This window comes from Montipora foliosa, chromosome 1 (assembly GCF_036669935.1).
Source record: "Montipora foliosa isolate CH-2021 chromosome 1, ASM3666993v2, whole genome shotgun sequence".
Taxonomy (NCBI): domain Eukaryota; kingdom Metazoa; phylum Cnidaria; class Anthozoa; order Scleractinia; family Acroporidae; genus Montipora; species Montipora foliosa.
Window position 1 is genome coordinate 59,812,894 of NC_090869.1, and position 22,500 is coordinate 59,835,393.

The 22,500-nt window shown below is 40.3% G+C and overlaps 1 protein-coding gene across 3 annotated transcripts in view; it reads right to left on the reverse strand.

Annotated features, from left to right (window-relative positions):
• The window catches only part of LOC138003152 (lipoxygenase homology domain-containing protein 1-like), a 67,597-nt gene that overhangs the window by 10,105 nt on the left and 34,992 nt on the right, over positions 1–22,500 (reverse strand). For all 3 annotated transcript variants that reach the window (XM_068849125.1, XM_068849118.1, XM_068849132.1), the window contains 13 exons: positions 21,299–21,385; positions 20,887–21,103; positions 20,224–20,378; positions 18,258–18,561; positions 17,218–17,322; positions 16,297–16,402; positions 15,309–15,493; positions 14,228–14,406; positions 13,118–13,394; positions 10,593–10,747; positions 8,571–8,789; positions 6,862–7,072; positions 1,449–1,835 (listed from right to left, as the gene is read on the reverse strand). In XM_068849125.1, coding sequence (XP_068705226.1) covers positions 1,449–1,835; positions 6,862–7,072; positions 8,571–8,789; positions 10,593–10,747; positions 13,118–13,394; positions 14,228–14,406; positions 15,309–15,493; positions 16,297–16,402; positions 17,218–17,322; positions 18,258–18,561; positions 20,224–20,378; positions 20,887–21,103; positions 21,299–21,385 — 2,587 coding nt within the window. The remainder of the gene's footprint in view (positions 1–1,448; positions 1,836–6,861; positions 7,073–8,570; positions 8,790–10,592; positions 10,748–13,117; positions 13,395–14,227; positions 14,407–15,308; positions 15,494–16,296; positions 16,403–17,217; positions 17,323–18,257; positions 18,562–20,223; positions 20,379–20,886; positions 21,104–21,298; positions 21,386–22,500) is intronic.

Consider the following 22,500-nt stretch of genomic DNA (forward strand, 5'->3'; position numbering starts at 1 on the left):
ACTGATTTATACGCAAAAAATTTTGGCCGGGTCAGTTGGGCCCTGGAAACTAATGACGTCAAAGAAGTAACTTGATCGTATCTGTTCAGAAAGAAATGTGCAAAAGTGAAAGAATAGAAGTCTTGTTGAAAGTATAGAGCTTTTTTTGTTAAGTCTTCATAGCAATGTCGGTCAATAGTTTCCCTTCGGTTGCAGTGAATGATCTGACGATTCACACTGGAATAGGCCTTTTGCAACTAACGATCACATGGTACAAAATCCGCCATGCTGGAGGGCAAGCTCATTATTATTCTCCCACTGGGACATTAAAACAAAGAGATCTGAACCAGTCAACCTTGACTTGCCTTTGTTTTAATGCCCCAGTGGGGGAATAATAATGAGCTTGCCCTCCAGCATGGCGGATTTTGTACCACGTGGTCGTTAGTTGCAAAAGTCCTATTACATTCTTGACTTCTTTGACGCCAGTAGTTACTAAGACCCAACTGGATCGGCCAAAAATCAAAGGAAAGTTAAAACGCGTGGATACACTAAGAGGGAAATATTTTTGAAGCATTGCGGTCCACACATAAATATTTAAACGAAAAGTTAAAAAACGGTGAAAAAAAAATAAGCGTCACACACAGGGACTTTAAGTGGACACCTTGTAGCACGTGACATCGTGTATGCAAAGTACCACGACTTTCATTTTGCAACTGTATTAGAATGTATGAAAAGGTTTCCATGCAGTGCTGTAAAACCAGCAGCCAAGAGTAGATACACTATAATTTGGCAAATAAAAAAAAATGGAACCGGCGTAGAGAGCGAAAACTATCAATACTAGCTTAGCTAAAAGAGCGAGAAAGAACGACGTTTTGTAAAGTGAGTTTACAAAACAAATAAACTGTGGGTAGGAGTCAGGGTGAACAGAACAACCAATTTAAGCATTTTGCCGCAAAGAGTGGATGAGAACCTTTAATTCCATAACAACGGAACGAAAACGAGCGAAAAAGTGGAGATTTTTTAACAGCCAGTGTTCCCTGCTAGAAGAGATCTCTTTTCGTTAGCGTTCGCTGTGGTGAAGTACGAGAAAAGAGACCTCTGCCATGAGTCGAAAATCACTTTGATCCAACCGCCGTCCACAACCTTGGACGGCACTCTTCAAACCCACACAACGTGAAGTATCACGGTCGCTAGGTAACCGCCGCGCATACTCAACACAATGAGTTTCGATCCATGGCAGAGGTGTCTTTTCCCGTACTCGTCAACGCAGCGAACGCAAAAGAAAAGAGATCTCTGCTAGCAGGGAACAGCCGGTGTAGGGGAGTAATTAAAAGGGCTGATGGAAGGGAAACTTGGCAAAACATAACATGAAAATTTCCCCGCACTGCTCCAATCCCCCTCCCCCCCCTCCCCAAACCCCTCCAATTAAACAAGCCATGTCCCGCTGTCTTATTTTTCTAACAACTTACGGGGTTTGTAGGTGACCAGCTGATTATCCGAGGCAGATAAAACACGGACCACTTTTCCATCTTCCTTGTTTTGTCCCAGCCATCTGTTGCAAGGGAAGAAATACTTCTTACCACTTGTCGGCACGTCGACCTCTACTTCCTTCACAAACCAGCCATCATCTGCGCCGTAGCAGTTGCTTGACAGTTCGACTTTCTTCACATCTCCAACATCCACCGCTTCCACAGAAAATGTTTCTGTCAGCCCAGGAGTGAAACCCTCCGTCTGTATCAACACTAATGGGATTTTTTCAGTGGCTGCTTCGGTCCCGATTAGCACGATATGCGCAGGCGCTTGAGTGCCTGCATCAGGTTGGTCGCCTGTTGTCACGCGGATCGTGTAAGCTATTGCTGCAACGAACAACAGTCGAAGGCGACATATCATCTCATTGAGCTAGAGATTAATTTAGAGAAGCCATCCGCCAGGATTTTCCCACTTAAGCTCCCGGGTTATTTCTTTTAACAAAGCACATGGGCATTTTGTCTGAGCATGCGCGAAGGGAATCGAATTATTCGAGTTCGGCGCCATTGTTATTTTGAACGCGCTGCCCGCGGGTTTTTAAACGGGCGATCTACACTTTGAAAAATATTTTGTCAAGAGAGATGAAAGATTGTAACAAAATTACACACTTTTCTATCACTGTGGATATTCTTCGAGTTTGTTGGGCGTTCGGATGAGAATATTTTAATGATCAAATTGCGAACAAAACGAGATAAAGGCCCAAAGAAGTGGAGTTTGGCATTTGATTTACCGAAGTTCAAGATGTTCACACGAGAAGGCAAATGATGCAGGTTAGTTTGAAGATGTTGAAGCTTTATTGTAATGAATCATAGGGCTGCATATTGACACGATCCTCAGATACACCACCCTTTATGAGATGGAAATTTTAAATTTGAGCTGATTTTGCTTCAACTTTGAAGTAAGTTTTCATCATAATTCCGCCGGCCCCCAAGCTTTAAATTACTTCAAATAACATTGTGTCTTCTTCCTCTTTGCAGCCGCTTGGGACTCCAGGCTTTAAAAAATGCGCTGTTTGTAGGATTACAATGTTATTACAACAGCTTTTGGGAAATTTTTATTTGGGAAGTTTTGATAGATTTTCCAAGTCGTGGATCACAAAAGTCTTCTGTCTTGCTGCTCTCCAAGTCTGTTGTGCAGAGCATATAGTTGTCCATTTTTAACAAGGCTGTAGTGTCATTTCAATACACGATGACTTTTGCAATTTTTTTTCCTGTGCTTCAGTAGGTATTTTTGTAATTGCTTTTTTCGTCTCCTAGAGCTAACTTAAGGTGATTCCCTGGTTTTGCATTGCGCATTCTTACTGCGCACGATTTTTGCGTAATCAGCACGCGCACATGAGCGCGCGCGCGTACAAAACATAAGGGATTTCCCTCAAACTAAGCTCGATAGCGAGATAAAAGCTCCTTTTCTCTTAAACGAGCACGGTGACCCCCACTTTTTATTTTATAAATTCAATGAGAACAATATCCGCAATAACTGAGAAAAAATTTGGCAGAAATCTATAGCTACTTTTTTGGCAAATGAAATAAATGCTACAGATAGAGACGTAACGGGCCCAGCAGAGCAAGTCCAAATTATGTTTCCTTTAAAGGATAAAAATATCAATTAATAATGCAGGGTATTTGAAGCCATTTTTTCTGGGACGTAGATGAATAAGCAATCAAAGAAAGTCGAACTCTGTGTGATATAGCACGCCGCATTGAAAAATAATCGATCTTGTTTGTTGTGCACTGAGATAACCAAAAGTCACCTAAATAACCATATTTGTCAGCATCGTGGCATGAAAACAAGCACGGTGACCCCCTCTTTTTATTACCTTTTTAACATCTCCTTGTACTGTAATGTCATCATACCAAGTTTCATCGGAAATCTATGACGGGTTCTTTTACCCGGGAATCACCTTAAGTCAAAAGTTCGGTTAAACTACCCTTTTTCGCCGGCCCCCAAGTCCGAGAACACTTTTAGTGCATTGTTTGTTTATTTGTCCTCCGCTTCATCTGGTTTATTTATTCCAAAAAAATGCGTGCTCTTTTTTGTAGCAAGGCAAACTACTACCGTTTACTGTCGAAGATTGCACATTTGGAGCTTGTCCATGTAGTTTTCGAACCGGATGGCGTAAGCTCTGTTATCGTGTTTATTTCATTAGCATGTTGCTAGCATTAAAAGCTGCTAGCATTAAAAGCTCGTCGGTTTTTTTTTTCTCCGTGCAGCAATTGAATTTACCTCAGCAAGTGTTCTTAGACGAGCGATTTAAGAAATAAGTGATAATGCTCATTCAAAAAGATTTGGTTGTAATTCTGGAGACGAGCTCTGTAGGGCAGAACAGACATTTCGCTTTTAGTGTGTATCCCTTAGCCTGTAGAGGAATGCCAATCACGATTTCTTTGGATGTATGTGTTAGTTATACATTTGTACAAAAAAAATGTTAGGAAACACCTTTTACTTGCCAAAATCCCGTTGTACCGTCTAGAATAAGTGAAACATGCACTTGATTATCTTCAAGACCTGTCACTGTATTTTGATCATCTTCTCAACAATCATTATTCACAAATAATATGTTACACATCAGATTTGTCATGTACTGGCTCTTCCAACAATACATATACTGTAGTATAAAAATCAATAAATGTTCACCACAATTCACGGGTAAAGGAAGATACAAAATTATGTTGAAAACTAGATGAACAATAATACTTTCAAATTTGCAATGAGAGTAAGCAAGGGAGTTCATCTACATATTACCTTGAATGTTATTTGTACCCAAAAAATGTTGAATTAATTCTGGGTGCAGTGTAGCAAATCTTTATGAGCATTTACAATGTATGTAAAAACCAAGATAGTGTGAGGAAGAGGGAGAGAATGGTTTACTTAAGTTGAAAGAAATGAAACCCTATATTAATGATGTTTACTACAGACCTAAAATGGCCATGTTTGAAGAGTTTACTCTTCACAGTTTCTCGAAAAGTGTAAATAATTCTCCATGTCTTAGGTTTATCAGTAAGCTTGCTTTGAAAAAAGTGTTTCATGTACAGAATTAAAAGTTAGGATCAAAAGAACTGACAGCGTATTCTCTGCTGTTTAGATAGATGAGTAGTGGCTCAACAATTGGAGCAATGGACAGAAGTGATGGCTGAGAGGTCAAGTTTTGTGGAAAGGTGTTACCTTGAGAACCAGTTGTGAATGAAGATAAATGGGTAAATTGGTTATGTGAATCAGCCGTATTTGAAGCTCTTGAAGTTCTGGATTATGATTGGAATCTTAAACACTCATAGATAATTAATTTGTTTGCAGTAAATTTAACAAATGTGCTGAATTCATGAGGCTCATACAAATGGGATTCTTTGTTGCTTATAAATTCAATGTACAGTTAAGATTTCACTAGTTGGAGTTACATCCATCCTACATAATAAAATGTTACATGTCATAGTCTCAGTAAGGTGACCAGCAAGTTGATATGAAGAAAAACACTTGTGATCATTATGTTTTGGATATCCAATGATTGTGAATGCAGTTGTTGACCATTTCCTCATATCTTATACTTACGAAGGACTAACAAACTAAATTATATTTTAGTTCTATACTTGAAAAAGTTTAAAAAGCTTGGGGCTTGATATTAAAAAAGGAATATTCTTTGGTGTGTCACTCTTAACATCACTTTGTTCCCTGGGCCTGGTCTAGTCAGAACTTACTAATTTCCTGTTGTCATTTTGTAATCAATTTTCAACTTGAATAGTCTGATTCTTTGGAAATGAACACAGAGAAGGATCATTCCTACAGATTGAGACAGTTGTACAAGGTTCAAGAGGGCAGCTTGTTCAATTACAACATGGGAATCATAGACCTTGCTATGCCCTAGACAGTGGTTATTTATTTCAGGTCCTCAGATTTGGTTCCCTAGGGATTTGGGATGTGCTTAAACTCAAAATCTTAACCAGCTATCTTGCTCTAGTTCCCTGAAGCTAACACCATGTAAGCTAAGTAATTTTCAAATGGGAGGTGCTCCATGCAATACACGAAACCAAGACTTAACATGACTTACTCTCTGTCAGAAGCTTCAAACGTTCCACAATTTCTAAACATTTTTCCCGTGGTAACATTACCAACTCTCTTTTTTCTGGCTGTTTACTCAGACCATAATTTGGTCAAAGCTGCTGTTTTTGGCCCGTCGTTCACGCTTGTTCGCGTTCATGCCAACAAACTTAAAACCAAAAAAGGCAAGCTACCGTAAACTTTGGGTGTGAACATTTATTTTCATAATGTAGCTGAAATTCTTGATATTTTAACACATTTCAAACAAGAATGCCCAACAGAGCAAAAGAGAGAACAGTGAGAGGTAAACACGTAGGTTGGAATCAAAACTAACGCGGTAAAATGTCTGTCTAGTCTGCTTATGTGTGTTTGAAGAGCCCTTCGAATTATCCAACTTTCGCAAGATTACTGACTACGTGAGAGTTCCACACCAAAACAACTTGTTGTCCCCTTATTATTCGAAAGTACTTTGCTGTGACTTTTTGTCATAAACAGCCCAACCGTTTCTCGATCTTTTGACACCGTCTACATTTAAGGCAAGGAAGATAAACTACACAGATAACGACACGAACTCGAAACTTTTCACCAGGTAGACCGCCATTATTTTGGTTTCTGCTTATGGCGGGCCAGCGGATACGCTCATAAGAGATCTCAAAGTGGCGCACGCGCAGACAGAATGCCCCTGTGCTTTTTAACAATAAACCTGGCCTGAGCCTGCGATCCAATCAAAACCCAGTACATGGTAAGCGGTCATTAAAAAAAAAAGACAGCTGACCTCGATGAGGTCTGAACTTAAGCTTGCAATATGGTCACGTGTTACTGCTCAGCGGATACCTTGTTTTGGTAGGTGTCAATTGACCATAACATGAATGTCCGATATAAAATATGTAATCTAGCTCGCCCGAGTTGCTCGAAACATGGTTAGCGCTAACCATGGTTAAAAACCATGGAAACCAATAGGTTTTGATACCTCTTAACCAACGGTTAGCGCTAACCAGACTTCGAGCAACCGGCCCCTGGATTAAAACTGGAGTATGGCCCCCTCGATGAGCTCTAAACTTGAGGATGCGATATGGTCACGTGATACTGGTTAAAAACTCAATTCCCTTTTTTTTTCTTCTTCAGATTTTGAACGTGTGTTTGCTTAACACCTGACTGGCAAAATTTTGAGCTCTGATTTTAGGCTGGCTGGCGACATGGATTACAGACACCGTATTATGGAATGCTATGTCTACAGTTGCATGCAAAGCCAATCCACCCCCAGCAGCGACGAAGGCAAACGAATGCCATGACATTAACCTTGGTTTACTGGCTAAATGCACTCACATTCACGGGCTACTGCAGCCCCGTTTTTCCCCTCTCCAAATTCCTCCATGAAGATTGCATCAGCCGTTGCACTTCGGGTGCCCGTCGGGAAGCTTTCGCTACTCCGATGAAGTGACGATCGACTGCTCCGAAGGCTGCTCCGACTGCCTTTCAGGGCACTCAGGCTCCTCGCTGACCCTTCGCTCAAGGTACCAAGAGTGCTTCGTTCTCCCTAAAGAAAAAGAAATCATAACGACACTAGTGCATGAAGCTACTGCTGCAAAAACCATTACAATTGATTCTCAACAGTGAGAAGATCCCAAATATTAAGCAGCGCTGTTTTCAACTTAGTTCTGTATCACAAATTTCGGCAAGTCACAACATACAATCAAATTGGTACAACATAACGCAACGCAAAACTAAATTTTTTTAATATGCTGCCAGGATCTTCCAATCTATCAGCAAGAAAAATCCCCTCGCTCGGAAGATCCTAGCACTTGAGCCACGTGCAACGTTTGATAATTAACAACTATTCACCGAAGTGGAGGTGGCCAGTGGTGGATATGTTAATATCAATATCAGTCAATAAGTACATAATCTGTGAACAGAACACATAAAACAACAATTGTGTCCAGAAATGGACCTAATTAGATGCACGCCCAAGTTTGACATCCAGCACAAAGTGTAAATCATAAAGTGCCGCAGTATATTCTCACTTGAGGAGCACCATTTGAGACGTTAATTGTCTGTATTCCGAGACACGAGTGATGTTGAAGTTGGGAAGAAGAGCAGAAGAGGATAAGAGCAAGGGGACACTCTTCGTGACGGTTATTGAAATCCGCGTGTATCTAACAGCACGTTTTCAACCAACCTCTAGAGACACCAATAACAATAGAGAAATGTACGACTTCTGGTGGACGAACAATAGAAGCTAATGAGAGACCTCTTGGTTTCGTCCACCAAAATGGCTTTACAACAACAACAAGCTTTATTACCAAAATACAATAATTTATGTTATTATTCATTCAAAATATTTCCCCGTTTCTGATTGGTTAAAAAATTTATGTTATTATTCATTCAAAATATTTCCCCGTTTCTGATTGGTTAAAACCACAAGCATAATTCACCATAACCAGCTGCTGTTCACCAAATTTGGAAAGAAACTTCGTCATATTGAATCAATGACGTCAAAAGTGCAGCCCGCTGCATATTATTGAACCACTGACCGAAAAAAGCTGGGGACGAGATTGTGTTATTTTTGTTGAGCAGAAAAATGGCTGCGAGTAGGTTTAGAAGTTTGAGCGAAGAAAATATTTTGAATGAATAAGAAAGCAATTATTGAATTCGGTTTTCGTAGAATATGAAGAATTCTGCAGATCTCGGAGGATGTTGTCCACCTCGGCCTTCGGCCTTGGTGGATAACACCCTCCTCGACATGCAGAATTCTTCATATCCTACTCAGCCTCATTCAATAATTGCTAAATATATTAATACAAAAAAGGTAATGTTTACTCAGGATAACTAAAAAGCCAATCGAGCTGAGTAAAACTAAGTAATGTTAAATAGAGGAGGTAGGTTGGCACTAAAGCATGAGTAAAACAATTAATTAGTCGCCATGCTCGCATGACTACCGCTGACCATTTGGCGGCTTTGACGAAACGTGAAAACCTATAACTTACATTTCTGGACAACTCCGTCTTATTTGTACCGCCTTTTTGTCGTTTACATACCTCGTAGCCTTTGACGTACAGTGTTCTTTGAAGCTTGCCCTCTTCTTTCTTCTTAGACAGCCATCTCTCGCAAATAAATGGGTACAGTTTATCGGTTTCTAAATCGCGAATATCGATCCGATCCACGAACCAAGAAGGACTCATGTTCGAATTGTCATGCCGCAATTTCAATTTGAAAATGTTTCCAAGTTCGGCGGCTTCCAGGGTAAAAATATCTTCCTAAAAAGTCGACAAACAAATTCAACATGGTTATTGCAGAAACATTTTCAAAATTCCCTTTCTATTCCTGTTGCAAAAGAGCTAGGACTCGAGCCAGGACTCGAGATCAAGACTGGAGATGGAGACGTCGCTCTCCGCTAAAAAAGAGATTTATTTTAAGTCTCCCATAGAATATCGCTGCTGAAGAGTAATTAGACATAAGCTAGATTAATTGGGCCTAAACTTTGATTTTAAAATGTTTAGCTTTGTCGTGAAGTTTGGTAACCGACATTTTACAGTGCTTAATATTGTTTGTTGCCGTTTGATAATACAGCATTGTCAAATAGTGTTTAAAATATTGCCCCTACACAGCTAGCGGTGTGGTGGTCGAATGGTTAGGTGACGGTTTCAGTAATCAATATCCCCAGGTTCGGGTCCCGCATCCATGGGTTGAATTCGAGTCCTAACCAGAGTCTTGGCTCGAGTCCCAGCTCGAGTACTGGGGCCCGTTTCTCGAAAGCCCCGAAAAGCCATTTGTGAAACTGCCAACCGCTGACTGGTTCACTTTCTATTTTTTTTTACCCCCACCAAGTCAAAAGATAATTCGCCCATATTTTACGACGCGAACGAGATGGCTAATCAAGAAAGTTGAAGAAACGTGAAATATTTACTAGAAAAATAAAAATTAAAAGAAAGATGTTTTTGCGACATTGGCTCACCTTTCGACAACATGAGCTGAGCGGAGTAATCCTCGCAATCAAGGCTTGAATCCGAGGATAACCTCCGGTCAGGCTGTCGAAACATAACTTGCTACCAACAAGAGGCCTTCTCAGCCGGACTATCTTACTTCGTAACTTTTTGATATAATTCCTGTTTTCAAACCATTTGCTGTCTATAAAGCAAAAGGCCATTTCCGAGTTCATGTCTGCCTCCTCTTCAAAGCGAGTCTAAGTGCAAAGTTTTGCTATCAAAATCAGTTTTCATTCATATGCAAAGTAGAACGCATTACGATCACAAAAACTTCCCTCTTAGACTCGCTTTGAAGAGGAGGCAGACGTGAACTCGGAAATGGCCCATGAACAGAGAGTAAGAGAGAGAGAGAGAGCGAGAGAGCTATCAAGGCTTCGCGCCTGAGAGGAGCACTGAGTCCAAACTAAAATAAACTAATTTTAAAGTGGTACTACTCAAAAAACCACTTCCTTTTTTTCTCCAGATTTTGAAAGTGTGTCTGCTTGACATACATACATACATAAGCTTTATTTATACACGGTATCAAATTCATACAAAAATATGCTCTTCCATCGAGCCGTGTGTGACTAAATATACAAATAACTATACATAAGTAGTCTAACACGGCTTGACACCTGCCTGGCAAAAATTTGAGCTTTGATTTTTATCCTAAGTGTTGTATTTCACGGTCTGCCATTACTCGAGTTCAAAACTGACCGACTAGATCTAGGGAAAAGTGACGTCATTCACTGAATAACCTACATTTCAGCGTGTAAACGCAGTTTATTATGTATGCAAAACACGAGTTCAAAAATCTGAAAGCCCGCATATTAATCCAGTCGCGTACAAACGCATTGCATTCATAAACTAGTGAGTCATTTTCTCCTGGATACTGCACTATCAAGATTTTAATGTTAGCAAGGGCAGACCATTAAATAGAAAAATTCCAGTTAAAATAAACAAGTGTCTTTTTGAAATTAAGGCTTAAAACTTGGGTCACTTACTGTTTAGTTAACATTAGTTTTGAAATCCAAAGGAAAAAAAAATGCTTTTTTCATCATAGTACCACTTTAAACAGATGAAGTAAGCACTTACATTTCCTCTTTCAAACTTGTTACTGTGTGTTTCAGACTTCAAAAGCTGCCGTTCACCACTGTCTCCATATTCTCCATACATGGTAGCAAACACGTTAGCATCAGTTCCCGCGCCTTTTACGTCGCCTGTAAACACGTGGAGTTTGTACTTGCGCACTGAAAACGTAGAATAATAATAATAATAATACTGGTCTTAATTACAAAGCATTTTCAACAGACGTTAATAAGAGCGTGAATATGGTTAGTTTTCTTTGATAATTGACTGATATTTCGGTTTGCCGGGAAACTACCTGACTATGAATTTTGATAAATATTGAAGAGAAAGTAGCGGAAAATTGACTCAAGTAAACCGGGGCAAATCGGGTTGTGTTTGAAAGAAAAAACGCAATTATCGATAAGTGAAAAAAATACAAACTGAATAAAAAATGATAATCTGAAGAAAGCGCCCAACCACTTATTTGCACATCTTCTGTACACAGTTAGTGGGAGAATGGCTGTACAGGCAGATACAAAAGATTATGAGAGTTGAAAGGACGTTTAAAGATGTTTCAAAAACTTCATTCATAATTCATGAGCCTAACAACTTATCAAACACCGATAAAACGTCACGTGAATGAGCTTTATATCCTGATAAAACACTTCTCGTTAGTATTCTTTTTTTTCTCACAATTTGAACCATTGTTCTGAGACCAGAGGGACACGCTTTTTGTGAAATGTTTTTTGAAGTCGTTCAAAAACTCGAAGCACGTGTTTTATCGGGTCTAAAACCACCCAAATAAAACACCGCTGCTCGTTTTTTAAACATCACGTAAATTTCACCAAAGTATCTTAAAATTTGAAAGAAACAAAAGACGTTTTTTTTACGAGACGTCTTCATTATACAATAGGGAGCTTCAGCAAGAACAACGACGTTGTCTAAAAATATTAGGGAGCTTACGAAACGACGACGCCGACGGCAACGACGACGCTATAAAACAATAGGTTTAGTGAGCAAAAACAATGGCTCTGCACGCTCTGCACGTGCGTTTTACATTTTGGTACATTTCTTTGCCGTCATCTCCTAAATGACGACGTGAAATGACCAAATTCAAGGTTCTGTGGAGGACGTTAGCACATGACGATGAATTTTCAGTTCTCTCTCTACGCTTCCAACTCACTCATACCAGGTTAATTCCTCGACAGGTACTACACATTTTTAACGCGAAACGACATGAAATAGTTTCGTAGTGATATGAATAACGCGAACTCGTATTTTTAAATGAAGTCCTCGTAGCCGTCGTCGTCCTCGTTTCGTAAGCTCCCTAATATTTCCAGTTACTGTAATAATTTTGCGATTACTCCAAGTCGCTCGGCTTGGAAAGTGTGAGTTCACATTCCAAGAATAAGATTGATGAGAACGGTGTGGATATTTAAAGAGAAAATTGAAAATTCATCGTCGGGTGCTAGCACCCTCAAATTTGATCATTTCTCACGTCGTTGTCAAGACGAGAACGGCAAAGAAATGTATCAAAATGTAAAACGCACGTGCAGGGCGTGCAGAACTATTGTTTTTGCTCTTTCAATCTATATTGTTTTGTGGTGTCCTCGAAGCCGTCGTCGTCGTCCTCCTTGCTTAAGGAGGACCGAAAGGGTTTCAACACTCAGAAGACACTCTCTTTAGATCGAATAACGCTACAACACTGTATCACGTAAAAGCAATGTTATGGTACCATATGAAACACAGATTATTTCCAAACAAGATGTGATCATTATTGTAATGTAATAAGTTACCTTGGCAACGGAAAAGCTCAGCAAAATCACCTTACATTTTGGATTTAGTCGCTCTTATCTCAAAAACGAACTCGGTGACCACCCTTTTTTATTGCTGAAAAGTGATTAGAAGGCCACGATGAAACTTTCGGCAAAGTTAAAAAAAAATCTGTCTCGAGGATTCAGAGCCACCTTAATAAAATCACAAAATAAACGTGGCTCTGAATCCACCAAACAGAATTTTTTTGAACTTTGCAGAAAGTTTCACCTTGCCCTTCTGATTACTTTTCAGGAATAAAAAATGGGGGTCACCCAGTTCGTTTTTGAGATGTAAGCAACTAAAGACAAAATAAAGGGTGTTTTAACTGGGCTTGCCCGTTGCCACGGTGACATATTACGACACAATAATACTGTATCTTGTTCAGCAATAATTCGTGTTTCATTTGGTACCACAATATTTCTAATATATGATACAACGTTGTGGTGCCGATCCTTCTAATAACAGCGCCACTTGGAAGCGTTGAAACTAGTTTGAGCCACCTTAAGGTCCCTTGTACAAAAATAAACACAACTTTGCGTTATTCTAATCATTTCGCTATTAAATCAAGTTGTCTGGCATGGAAAATGTTTGCAACAATCTTGAAACACAATTTCTATGTCGATATCGTAGACAATGAAGTCCCTAATCTCATTTGGCAAATATGTGGGCATGCAAGAAATCGGCAAGTACTTTCTGGGTGCTGAAGTAAGGCGGAAATCTACCAAAACAAGACTCACGTTCCAGTGTTTCCTGATTGATCTCTTTTGTCTCCAGTTCTCCGTCCTCAGTTACCGACTCCTCTACAACCTTTTGGGGGATGAGTTCCCGCACTACAGAGCCATCGTCCTCGTCCTTTGCCAGCCACCTTTTACAAGGAAACGTGTAGGTAGTGGAGGATTCGCCGTCTTCTTTCAATCGCCGCACTTCCACTTTGTCAAGATGCCAGCCTGGGGTGATGCCTTTGTTGTCGTGTCCAATTCGAATCTTCTCGATTAGGTCACCGACATTGTCAAGCTGAAATAAGTTAATGCTCGTACAAATAAGTAAGAGATTTCATTTTCACAGATCAAGCTAATTTTGGACGAGTTCTTAAATATGACTTGACTCGCACGAGTGACCATTCTCAATCCCATAGGTAATAATTTCTCATGCAAGACTGCTGACTAGCTGGAAAGATCTAGTTTCGCCAGAAAATCTATCTAAAAATAACTCGGTCTTCAAAAACGTCGTTCCACAAAGACAATGAAGTTTTACGCTCCCAGTCATGAGCTCCTGAATATGCTCAGGGCAACCACGTCTCGGCGCGTGTTATGACACCTACATATATCATTGTTTTAAAGAGTAAACGCTTTAGTAGCCTCGATTAATTAATGAAACAGGCACCAGAACCTTCTAACAACAACAACAACAACAACGAATCGCAGCGGCAGTTACAGTAAAATACCATAAAAAGATGTCTAGGATGTTAAGACCACTTTTTAAGCCTGGTTTTCTCCAGCGACGTAAGCACAAAGCGCAAGCAAAAGAGCGCTTATTTCACTATTGTTTACATTTTTAATTTTTTCTGAAGCAAATAGTTAAAATATAATAAAATAATCATAAAATTTCCCTTTCTACCGAGAAGGAAAGTACAACTCTGCACGGATCTCCTCGATGTCGTAGAAAACCCGCCATAACCAGTTTGAAAGAGTGGAAGTGACGTTGCATTGACGTCACGTCGCGCATGCGTGACAGAACACCGAGGAGATCCACGCAGAAGTTTCCTTTTCTAGCTTCTCCCTAGAGAGGGGCATCAAGGAAACCTCTGCAAAGCAGGGCAATGACGTATCAAACGGCGTCTAACAAACCTCCTTCACGAACTGATCCACAGATCCCCTTTTGAAGGAATCTTTCTTTTTCTTAGAAGTGTCCGCTAAAACAACTTCCTCGGTAGCGCCGTCAGATCCGTGCAACACAATGTAGACATTAGCTGATGTGCCAGCTCCCATCATGTCGCTCGTGTAAACGGTCATTTCATACGGTACGTCTGCAAAAACGGTGAAATGAGTGAAAGATACAAAATCAGCGAGTAGTCTTTACGTGTAGTTACATTGGCGAGCCGCGTAGCTACTTGATTTCAGTAGAAAAACGATTAACTTTCGTACATTCTCTTGCGTTAACTTTACAAGAAAAAAGTTGAAGTGTAGAGTTTCATGTCATCGAAATGGGTAACGCGATTTCTCCAGTAGCGTGTTACATTGGCCAGCCGTGTTCGTATCCAGAGAACACGGCTCTCCTCCGCTATTGTTCTCATGCCGAGAATTAATCTGCTCATTCTCGTTACCAGAGCCTCGGGTCGACCCAAGGCTCTGGGAAACTCTGTGTAGGAGAACATGCGCCGTGAGATTCTTATAGCCAAATATTGGCTATTTGAGCCTTACGGCGCCTGCTCACTTCTCGTGCTAACAGGAATGCACCAATTAGAGACCCTTTTGATTGTTCTTCACGAAAACCAATGAGAAGACACTTTGTTTCAGGGTTCCCCAGAGCTCTTCTCTCCCTCAGTCAAGAGAAGAGCTCTGGGGTCGAGATTGTAATCTGCTGTTTTCTTACGCATACATATGCACGTGCGTAAGACCACATTTGAAACAAACTGTTCCCTCGAGCAACATCACGTGGTCTTAAATGGGAAAACAAAGCGTACAAGCTAAAGAGGTCCATTGGTACATTTATCTGCGTCTATTGCTATCTGTCTATTGCTATATCGACACATAGCGCGGAAAAATGTGCACGAACAAGCCAAGATTGGTTTTGGTTTCACGTCTGATTGGTTGACAAAATGGCGCGAGAACTTTGAACCAATCACGGAGGGAAGTAATGCAAAACCAATGCAATTCGCTAATTATACTTTCGACACTAAATTGAAAACCACTCTATGGCAGTTCTTACACGGTGCATATGTTTCCTCAGCGTCCTCCCCCGGCAGTAGTTCTCTCTCTAGATGCCCGTCATCCTTGTCTTTGTCAAGCCAGCGGCCACACGGGAACACCAACCGCTGACCAAGAGATGGCACGTCGACCAACACCTTGTCCAAAAACCAACCAGCAAAGCCGCCTTTGTTGTCATGACCGATTCTACAAAGATAATAAATCGGACATAGGAACTACGAACTACTGTTAAATATCAGCTTGTAAAGCGTTGAGGGAGAGTCTCTAAGGAAAATAATGAGACAAATTAAACGTCTAACCTTAAACTAGTAAATTTCCATAGGAGGTGTTTTTTTATCTTCTTAGCTACTTTCAGATTTTCATTTAGTTAATAATAATAATGTCTTCTTTCTTCTTAGGGCGGGGTTCAAGTGACAAATTGTAGTAAAATCGTAGTAAAATGTAGAATGCCAAGTTCCCTTTCGATTTATTACTTTCTCTAATACTCTGTGCCTTTGTTAAGTTAATTTTCGTGAATAAAAATCAGTAGACGTTACTCATAAGGATTCGACATATTTAGGCGTTCGTGCCATTATAGTGTCTCTCTAAGAAGGATATTAGCTAGAGGCAATGGTGATTTGTAATTGTAACATTTATGAAAAAATTAAGAGAGACAGCGGACAGAAACTCATTCTCGTTCTCCTTCTTTTCCTTCAACTCTCCAGAGGTAGCGATCGTTTTGATCAAAGATGATCCTTGGTGCTAACCAAAAAATCGCGGGCCCTGGAGACCAATTTTTTATAGAGTGTGCCTGCTCAAAAAAGAATTACTCGCAGTAGTGGTAGAACTCCAATCTAGGATCTACAATGAAGCAGTCCACCTTCACGATTCCAATTTGTGTCCCAAAAGGGAACAAAGTGGAAACGTTTGCGTCTGGACTATCGAAAAATGGCTCTCCATTGTAAAGACCCGTACAGATATCTCTCTTACAGATTGCATCTATCCCATACCTTATCTTTTGAACTTCGCCCACTTTGGCATCAATGGTGAAGACGTCCGTTTGACCGCGTTCAAACTTGTTCTTAAACGTTCGCGATGTTTTCAGGGGAAATTTGCCTTCAGGGAAAAGTCAATAAAAAGCATCTTCAGTGGGTTGGTCTACACCTTTCTTAAATCTCTAATTTCATTGTATCTTCATAGGCTACACCCGTGTTAGGGCAGAGTTTTGTTCTGGCTCCGATTTTCAGCCGCTGGTAGCTCAGTTGAGTCTTGCAAATGGTGCAGGATTGAACGACCTTTTTCAATGACAACTTAAAGGGGAACTGAAGGCAAAAAAATAAGCATTTTTTATTTACACTTTAGACCATGCACAATAACGTTTTCAACGTTTTTCTGCCATATCCGTCGTTCTTCCACCGAAAAGATGTTTTTATTCCGATTTTGAGCCATCAGCATTGCGCCTCGAATGGAGGAGTCAGCGGTCATTTTTGCAGCTTATGACGTATGATATGGGGAAGACATGCGCCCCATATAGAAGCAGTGCTTTGACTGATGTTGGTCGTGAATATTGAGTCCGCCGAGAAACAGCAAAACAACGAAGAAAATATCCACGGCAGCACGTTGTTTCTCTTGATTACGAAATCTCTGTTCCGCATATTATACGTCACAGCAGGCTGCTGATTTAGTTTTTGAGCCCGCACTGATAAGGCCGAAAAAGCGGGAAAAGCCCAACTTCGAACGTAATTTTCTCGCCAAAAAAAAAAAAAAAAAGAGAAAGAGAAGAAATAACCCCCAAAAACTTAACTTTATTAATGTTAAGCTTTCCAAAAACAATGTTGGAAAAATTGCTGATTTTCGCATTCAGTTCTCCTTTAAACAAAACAGGAATACCAATGAGGGGCAGAGAACAATACGAACTCTCCCGCACCAACCTGTATCACCGTCCTCTCCAAACAAGATAATGTAAACATTCGCGTTTGTGCCCGCTCCTCTGACGTCACCTGTGACCACGGATACCTCGTAGGTATTGATGCGTGCTGTGGAATAATCACACGATACGATAGAATAGAATTTTATTTGCTCAGTTCATAGTTAATGTAACATTTAAAGTTGGAAACAAACAAATAAATAGATAAAATAATGATAATTACAATTTTTAATTAATTAAATGTTTGAGCCTAGCAGCTAAATTAAACTGGTAGGTTTTGGAGTTGGCCCCTAAACATGGCTACAGAGCGTTTTCACTCACGTGACCAGCAGCCATATTGGATTACCGAAACAAAAGAAAGTATTCGCATAAAAATAGAGTTCAATTCCCGGAGGATTAGTTTGGTACACGATCATGGCCACCATTTCTTTGTTTTTGAACAACAACATGGCCGCCGTGACGTCATGTAAAACGCTCTATTTAGAAAACAAAAGGCAGGTTTCTTTTTACCGGCCTTTATTTTTATTAATTTGAAAAACTTAGGGAGAGGGGCCTGGCTAACTGAAATAACTAAAGAGGCAGGCAGGCAGAAAGTTCAATGACCGCCAAGTATTAGTCAGCTTGTATTGTAAATATTTTTTGAGAATCATTTTGACATTGATCCGGGTTAACTCAAACTGTTCTGCATTTGTTTGTCTGATACCCGTAAACTTTTCGTACCGTTACGAGAATTTCGTTCCAGCACAAACTACCGGAATAAACACAACCCTGTTTGAATTAAACTTTAAATTACTATGACATTTGGCACAGGTATCGTGTAAAAGAAAACAGAGTGATAATAGAGAGCCCGGTTAAACTCCTACAGGAAGCATACCGATAATTTATCATCAAAGCATCCCCTTTTAATGAATGAAGCTCGCATTGGAAGTCTGATACTCTCGGTACGGAGATTTCAAAAGGAAACACCCCTTGAGAATCGTCTTTTGAGGACCAATCACACTTAAATACCCGAGACAAAAAAACATAAGAATGAAATCTACTTGCCTTTCGCCTCCAGATCAACTCCATCCACATTTGACACAATGCTGGCTCTTCTGGAAAAAGACCGTTGTCTTTGCAACTTCAGGGCTCGCTCATCAACTGCAACAAGTTCTCGGCAAATCTGACCATCATCCTCACTTGTTGCCAGCCAGCGGTTACACGGGAACACATAATTTTCTTCAGCTAGCTTATCGTCGACCTCTATCCGGTCTAGATTCCAGGCGGGTTTTAAGCCGCTATTGTCGTGCCAAATTTTCAGCTTGTCGAGTTTGCCAAGGCTGATGCAATTTAACGAAAATATGTCTTCCTAAAAGGAAGAAATGACGGTTGGAAAAATCATCGCAGTTAGATGAGTCTAAATCTTAAATTGCTACTATGACTTTGGACTGCAAAACTACGTTAACTAAACACTAAGTAACCCAAGGATTAAGCCATGATTCTAAAAAGACAACTGTTTATTTTACCTGTAATTTTCCCATTTAATGGTCTGCCATTACTAACTTTAAAATCGTGAGAGAGCTGGATGACTAGAAAATGACGTCAACAACTCACTGGTTTAAAAATGCAATGCGTTTGTACGCGGCTGAATTAACATGCAGAAGGCGAGATCTTGGGCTTCCAAACTTTCAAAGTTGTGTTTTGCACATACAATAAGCTGCATTTACACCCTGACATTTTAAGCTAGTGAGTAAATGGCATCACTTTTCCCTGGATCCAACCCTCTGAGATCCAATCGGTCAGTTTTGAACGTGAGTATTACCGGACCATTATTTACACGCATATTAAACAGCCTTGGCTCAAATTTTTGTCAGTCAGGTGTTGAGCAAACACGCTTTCAAAATCTGAAGAAAAAAGGAAGCGATTTTTTTGGTCATAGTAGCACTTTAACCACGAGAAGTTCTAGACTTCAAGAAAAGCAGAAAAGTTGCGAGCGTGGCTCGAAGAAAAAAAGGATGTGACTTTCACGTTAAGCAGCTGAAGACCTAAAAAAACCAGGCCTGAATGACGTTCGAACCCATGGCCTTGAGATTGCGATGCACTGGCTCTAACAGCTGAGCTACGAACCCACTTGAGGCCAGGGGCCCGTTTTTCAAAAGACCCGAAATTTCTTGGTCGCATTTTGGGTGATCTAAATTCTTCTGTATCTTCAAAAGGAACTGAAAACGTTTTTAGCCATGAAACTTTGCAGTTGTCTTTATTTTTCTGGTCTCGCGCGTGCACATTTTCCCGCGCTTTGTGTCGGCTATGTTTGATTACTTCGAGTTTTGATTGGTTTACTGGATTGTCTCCGTCCTTTTTGATTGGCCAAAGTAATTACTTTGGTTTTGGTTTTACGACCCTAGATTGATATTCGCTCTATATAAACGCTTATAGCAAATCTAAGTAAAGGCGAATTCGAAAACCTTCGCTAACGTTAAAAGTAATGTATATTCTATACTCTTGATATTGACTCATCCACTGGATCAAAGTTATCCGGCCTTCCATAACTGGGGCCTGGGGCATGTTCGCATGTTTCTCAAAAGTTCCGGAAGCTTTTCGGGATCGAAAAGCGATTCGTGAAAACAAGATCTGTTAATTTTCAAGAACTGGATGATCTTTGAACACATTTCCAACACCAGAGGAAACAAAACGATTGCGAAGTGATCTCAAACGTTTTCCTTTTGAAGTCACAAAGCGTTTGACCGGCGTTACCCGACATACGAACGAAGAGTTTCGGGATCTTTGAGAAACGACCCGCTGGTTAATTGCGAGTTCACGTTGTATCCCGTCAGAGGTGATCTAACTTCGACTGAGGCGATCTAACTGCGATGATATTGCTGTCTTTCATTCATTTTCATTCCGGCTTTAAATATATGAAATTTTCATTGTTCAACAGTACTCTCAGTCACCTCCGGCGGGATTTAACTTAAACTAATTCTAAAAGTATACCAGAGATAAAAAAAACCAAAACAGCGAATACAAGCCTCACATTACTCCTTTCAAACTTGTCCATGTGGGTCTCGGACTTTTCCAGTTTCCGTTCTCCAGAGTCACCGAGTTCACCATACAAACACAGAAACACATTGGAATTTGTCCCAGCATTTGACACATCTCCGGTGAACACATGTACCCGGTACGTGTTCTCTGAAACAGACAGTTAGACCATGAGAAAGTTTAATCTACACTGTGCAGACTTACAGGGGAGGCTTAACATTTTTGAGACATTTTGCCTGATTATCACAAACTCCTCTATTTCCAATCCGTCTCCGAACATTCAGCACGTAATTTTGAAAGTTCTTCTTGTATAATCAGCTAACTCTCAAATTCTGCACCGCCGAGCCCATCACACGTTCTTCTCGCTACACAGGGAGAAGCTTTCACGCGCATGTGTTTTCGAATTCATGAAACTTTCTGTAGTTGAACGCTTTTCAGCTATTCAAGCAGATGAAGTGGCTCGAACTCTTCGACAAAATTTGAAAAAAATTGGGCCGACGTTTTCAAAAGCTTTTTTTTTCCTTCAGCGAGTAAGCTCTTTAAGTCACTTACAGTTTACAAGTTTTCCCACGCAAGCGGTAAGCAAAAGGTGACACAAGAGGCGAGGGATCGGGAATCTTCGACCAATTAGGGGCATACATTATCATAATTTACTCACCAGGTAACGAGCCCCGGCGTGGTTTTCCACTGGCATCCATGGGTGCCAGTTCCCTCACAATCTGTCCATCGTCTTCATCGCGAGCCAGCCAACGATTGCATACGAACAAGTAACTGTGATCGTCCTCACCGGTCATCTCTTCCAATTCTTCATCCCTGGATTTCCTACGGTTGCTACAAGGTTCTTTGTCATCAGCTTTCACGCGACGAATTTCAACCTTGAGGAAAATGAGGATTGCGGCTAGGATTAATACAGGATGAGAGAGAGAGACAGATATCTGTAGGAGTGTTTCCGCCGCTATAAGCAGTATGCAAAAAGTGCTGTAAAGTAGGAACATGCTCCACATAAATGCCACAACATTTTAAAAGTACAATACTGTCAATTGTTCTTTCAAATGGTGCGGAAACATTACCTTTTCCAGGAACCATGCCGAACCCATTCCACTGTTGTCATGACCAATTCGGATTTTCGACAGCCGTCCTATGTCCTCACATTCAACCTGCAGAATGTTGAAGTAGTGGTTCCATAATTGTTTTGTTTTTTTTTTTTCACCATTACGACGAGTTTGATCGGAGTAAACCAAAATATATAACGAAAACCAAATGAAAAAGAAAAGAAGTAAAAAACCCAGATAGTGGTGACTTTAAATGGAATGATCATATACAGCCATTATAACAGTTAAGCCAACTAATCGCTTGTATCGTTTAAGACAGCTTTAAAAAGGTGGGATTGGAAGTAGTGATCTAGTAAAATTTTACTCTGGCGTTGTCAGGTCCGTCCTTGAATATGCATGTCAGGTATTTCACCATGGCCTATCTGGTTATTTATCGGATAGTACAGAGCGCATTCAGAAGCGCACTTTGCGGATAATCTTTCCTGACTGCGCAAGCAAGCGCCAATATTCCCACGCTTTATGAACGGAGGAGTACGTTGTGTACACAATTGTTCAATAACATCTTAAATAATGTAAATCGCAAACTCGCTGCGCTTTTGCCGCCTAAAGCAGTTCAACATAGAGATCTAAGATCCAATATGACGTTTAGTAAGCCACTATGCAAAACAAATCGTTTTAACCACAAATTTATTTTAAGCCATTGTAACTAAAGGCATTTTCGTGTTTTTTTAGCGCTTTCATAATTTACTGTACATATTACTGTATTTTAAATTCTTAATATGTTTATAGATGTATATTGATCATTGAAAGTTTTAATAATATTAATTCAGTCGCAAGACTGCAAGGAATTTTATTTAATAAACCATTTAACTAACTAACCAACTAACTAACAGCCAGTCGCAGCACAGAGTGCAAAATTGGAGCAAAATTGGTTAAACTCTCGCCTCTGATTGGTTGAGAATGTCACAAGAGACTTTCTGGCCAATCATAAGCGTAGTAATGCGAAACAAAATTTCAGTTAACATCAACTGAAGCCAGCGAACATGGTGCCAAGTTCTACCATCCCTCCACCCTGGAGGGGATGTGGAAATGCCAGACAGACCATAGGAGTGAGGCTAATTAAAAATTATTTTTGTATCAAGTCCTCAAACCTGCTTGTGTGGCATTGGCAGCGATATTAAATATCTGCCCTTTGTAAATATCATTCCAGATATTGTTCA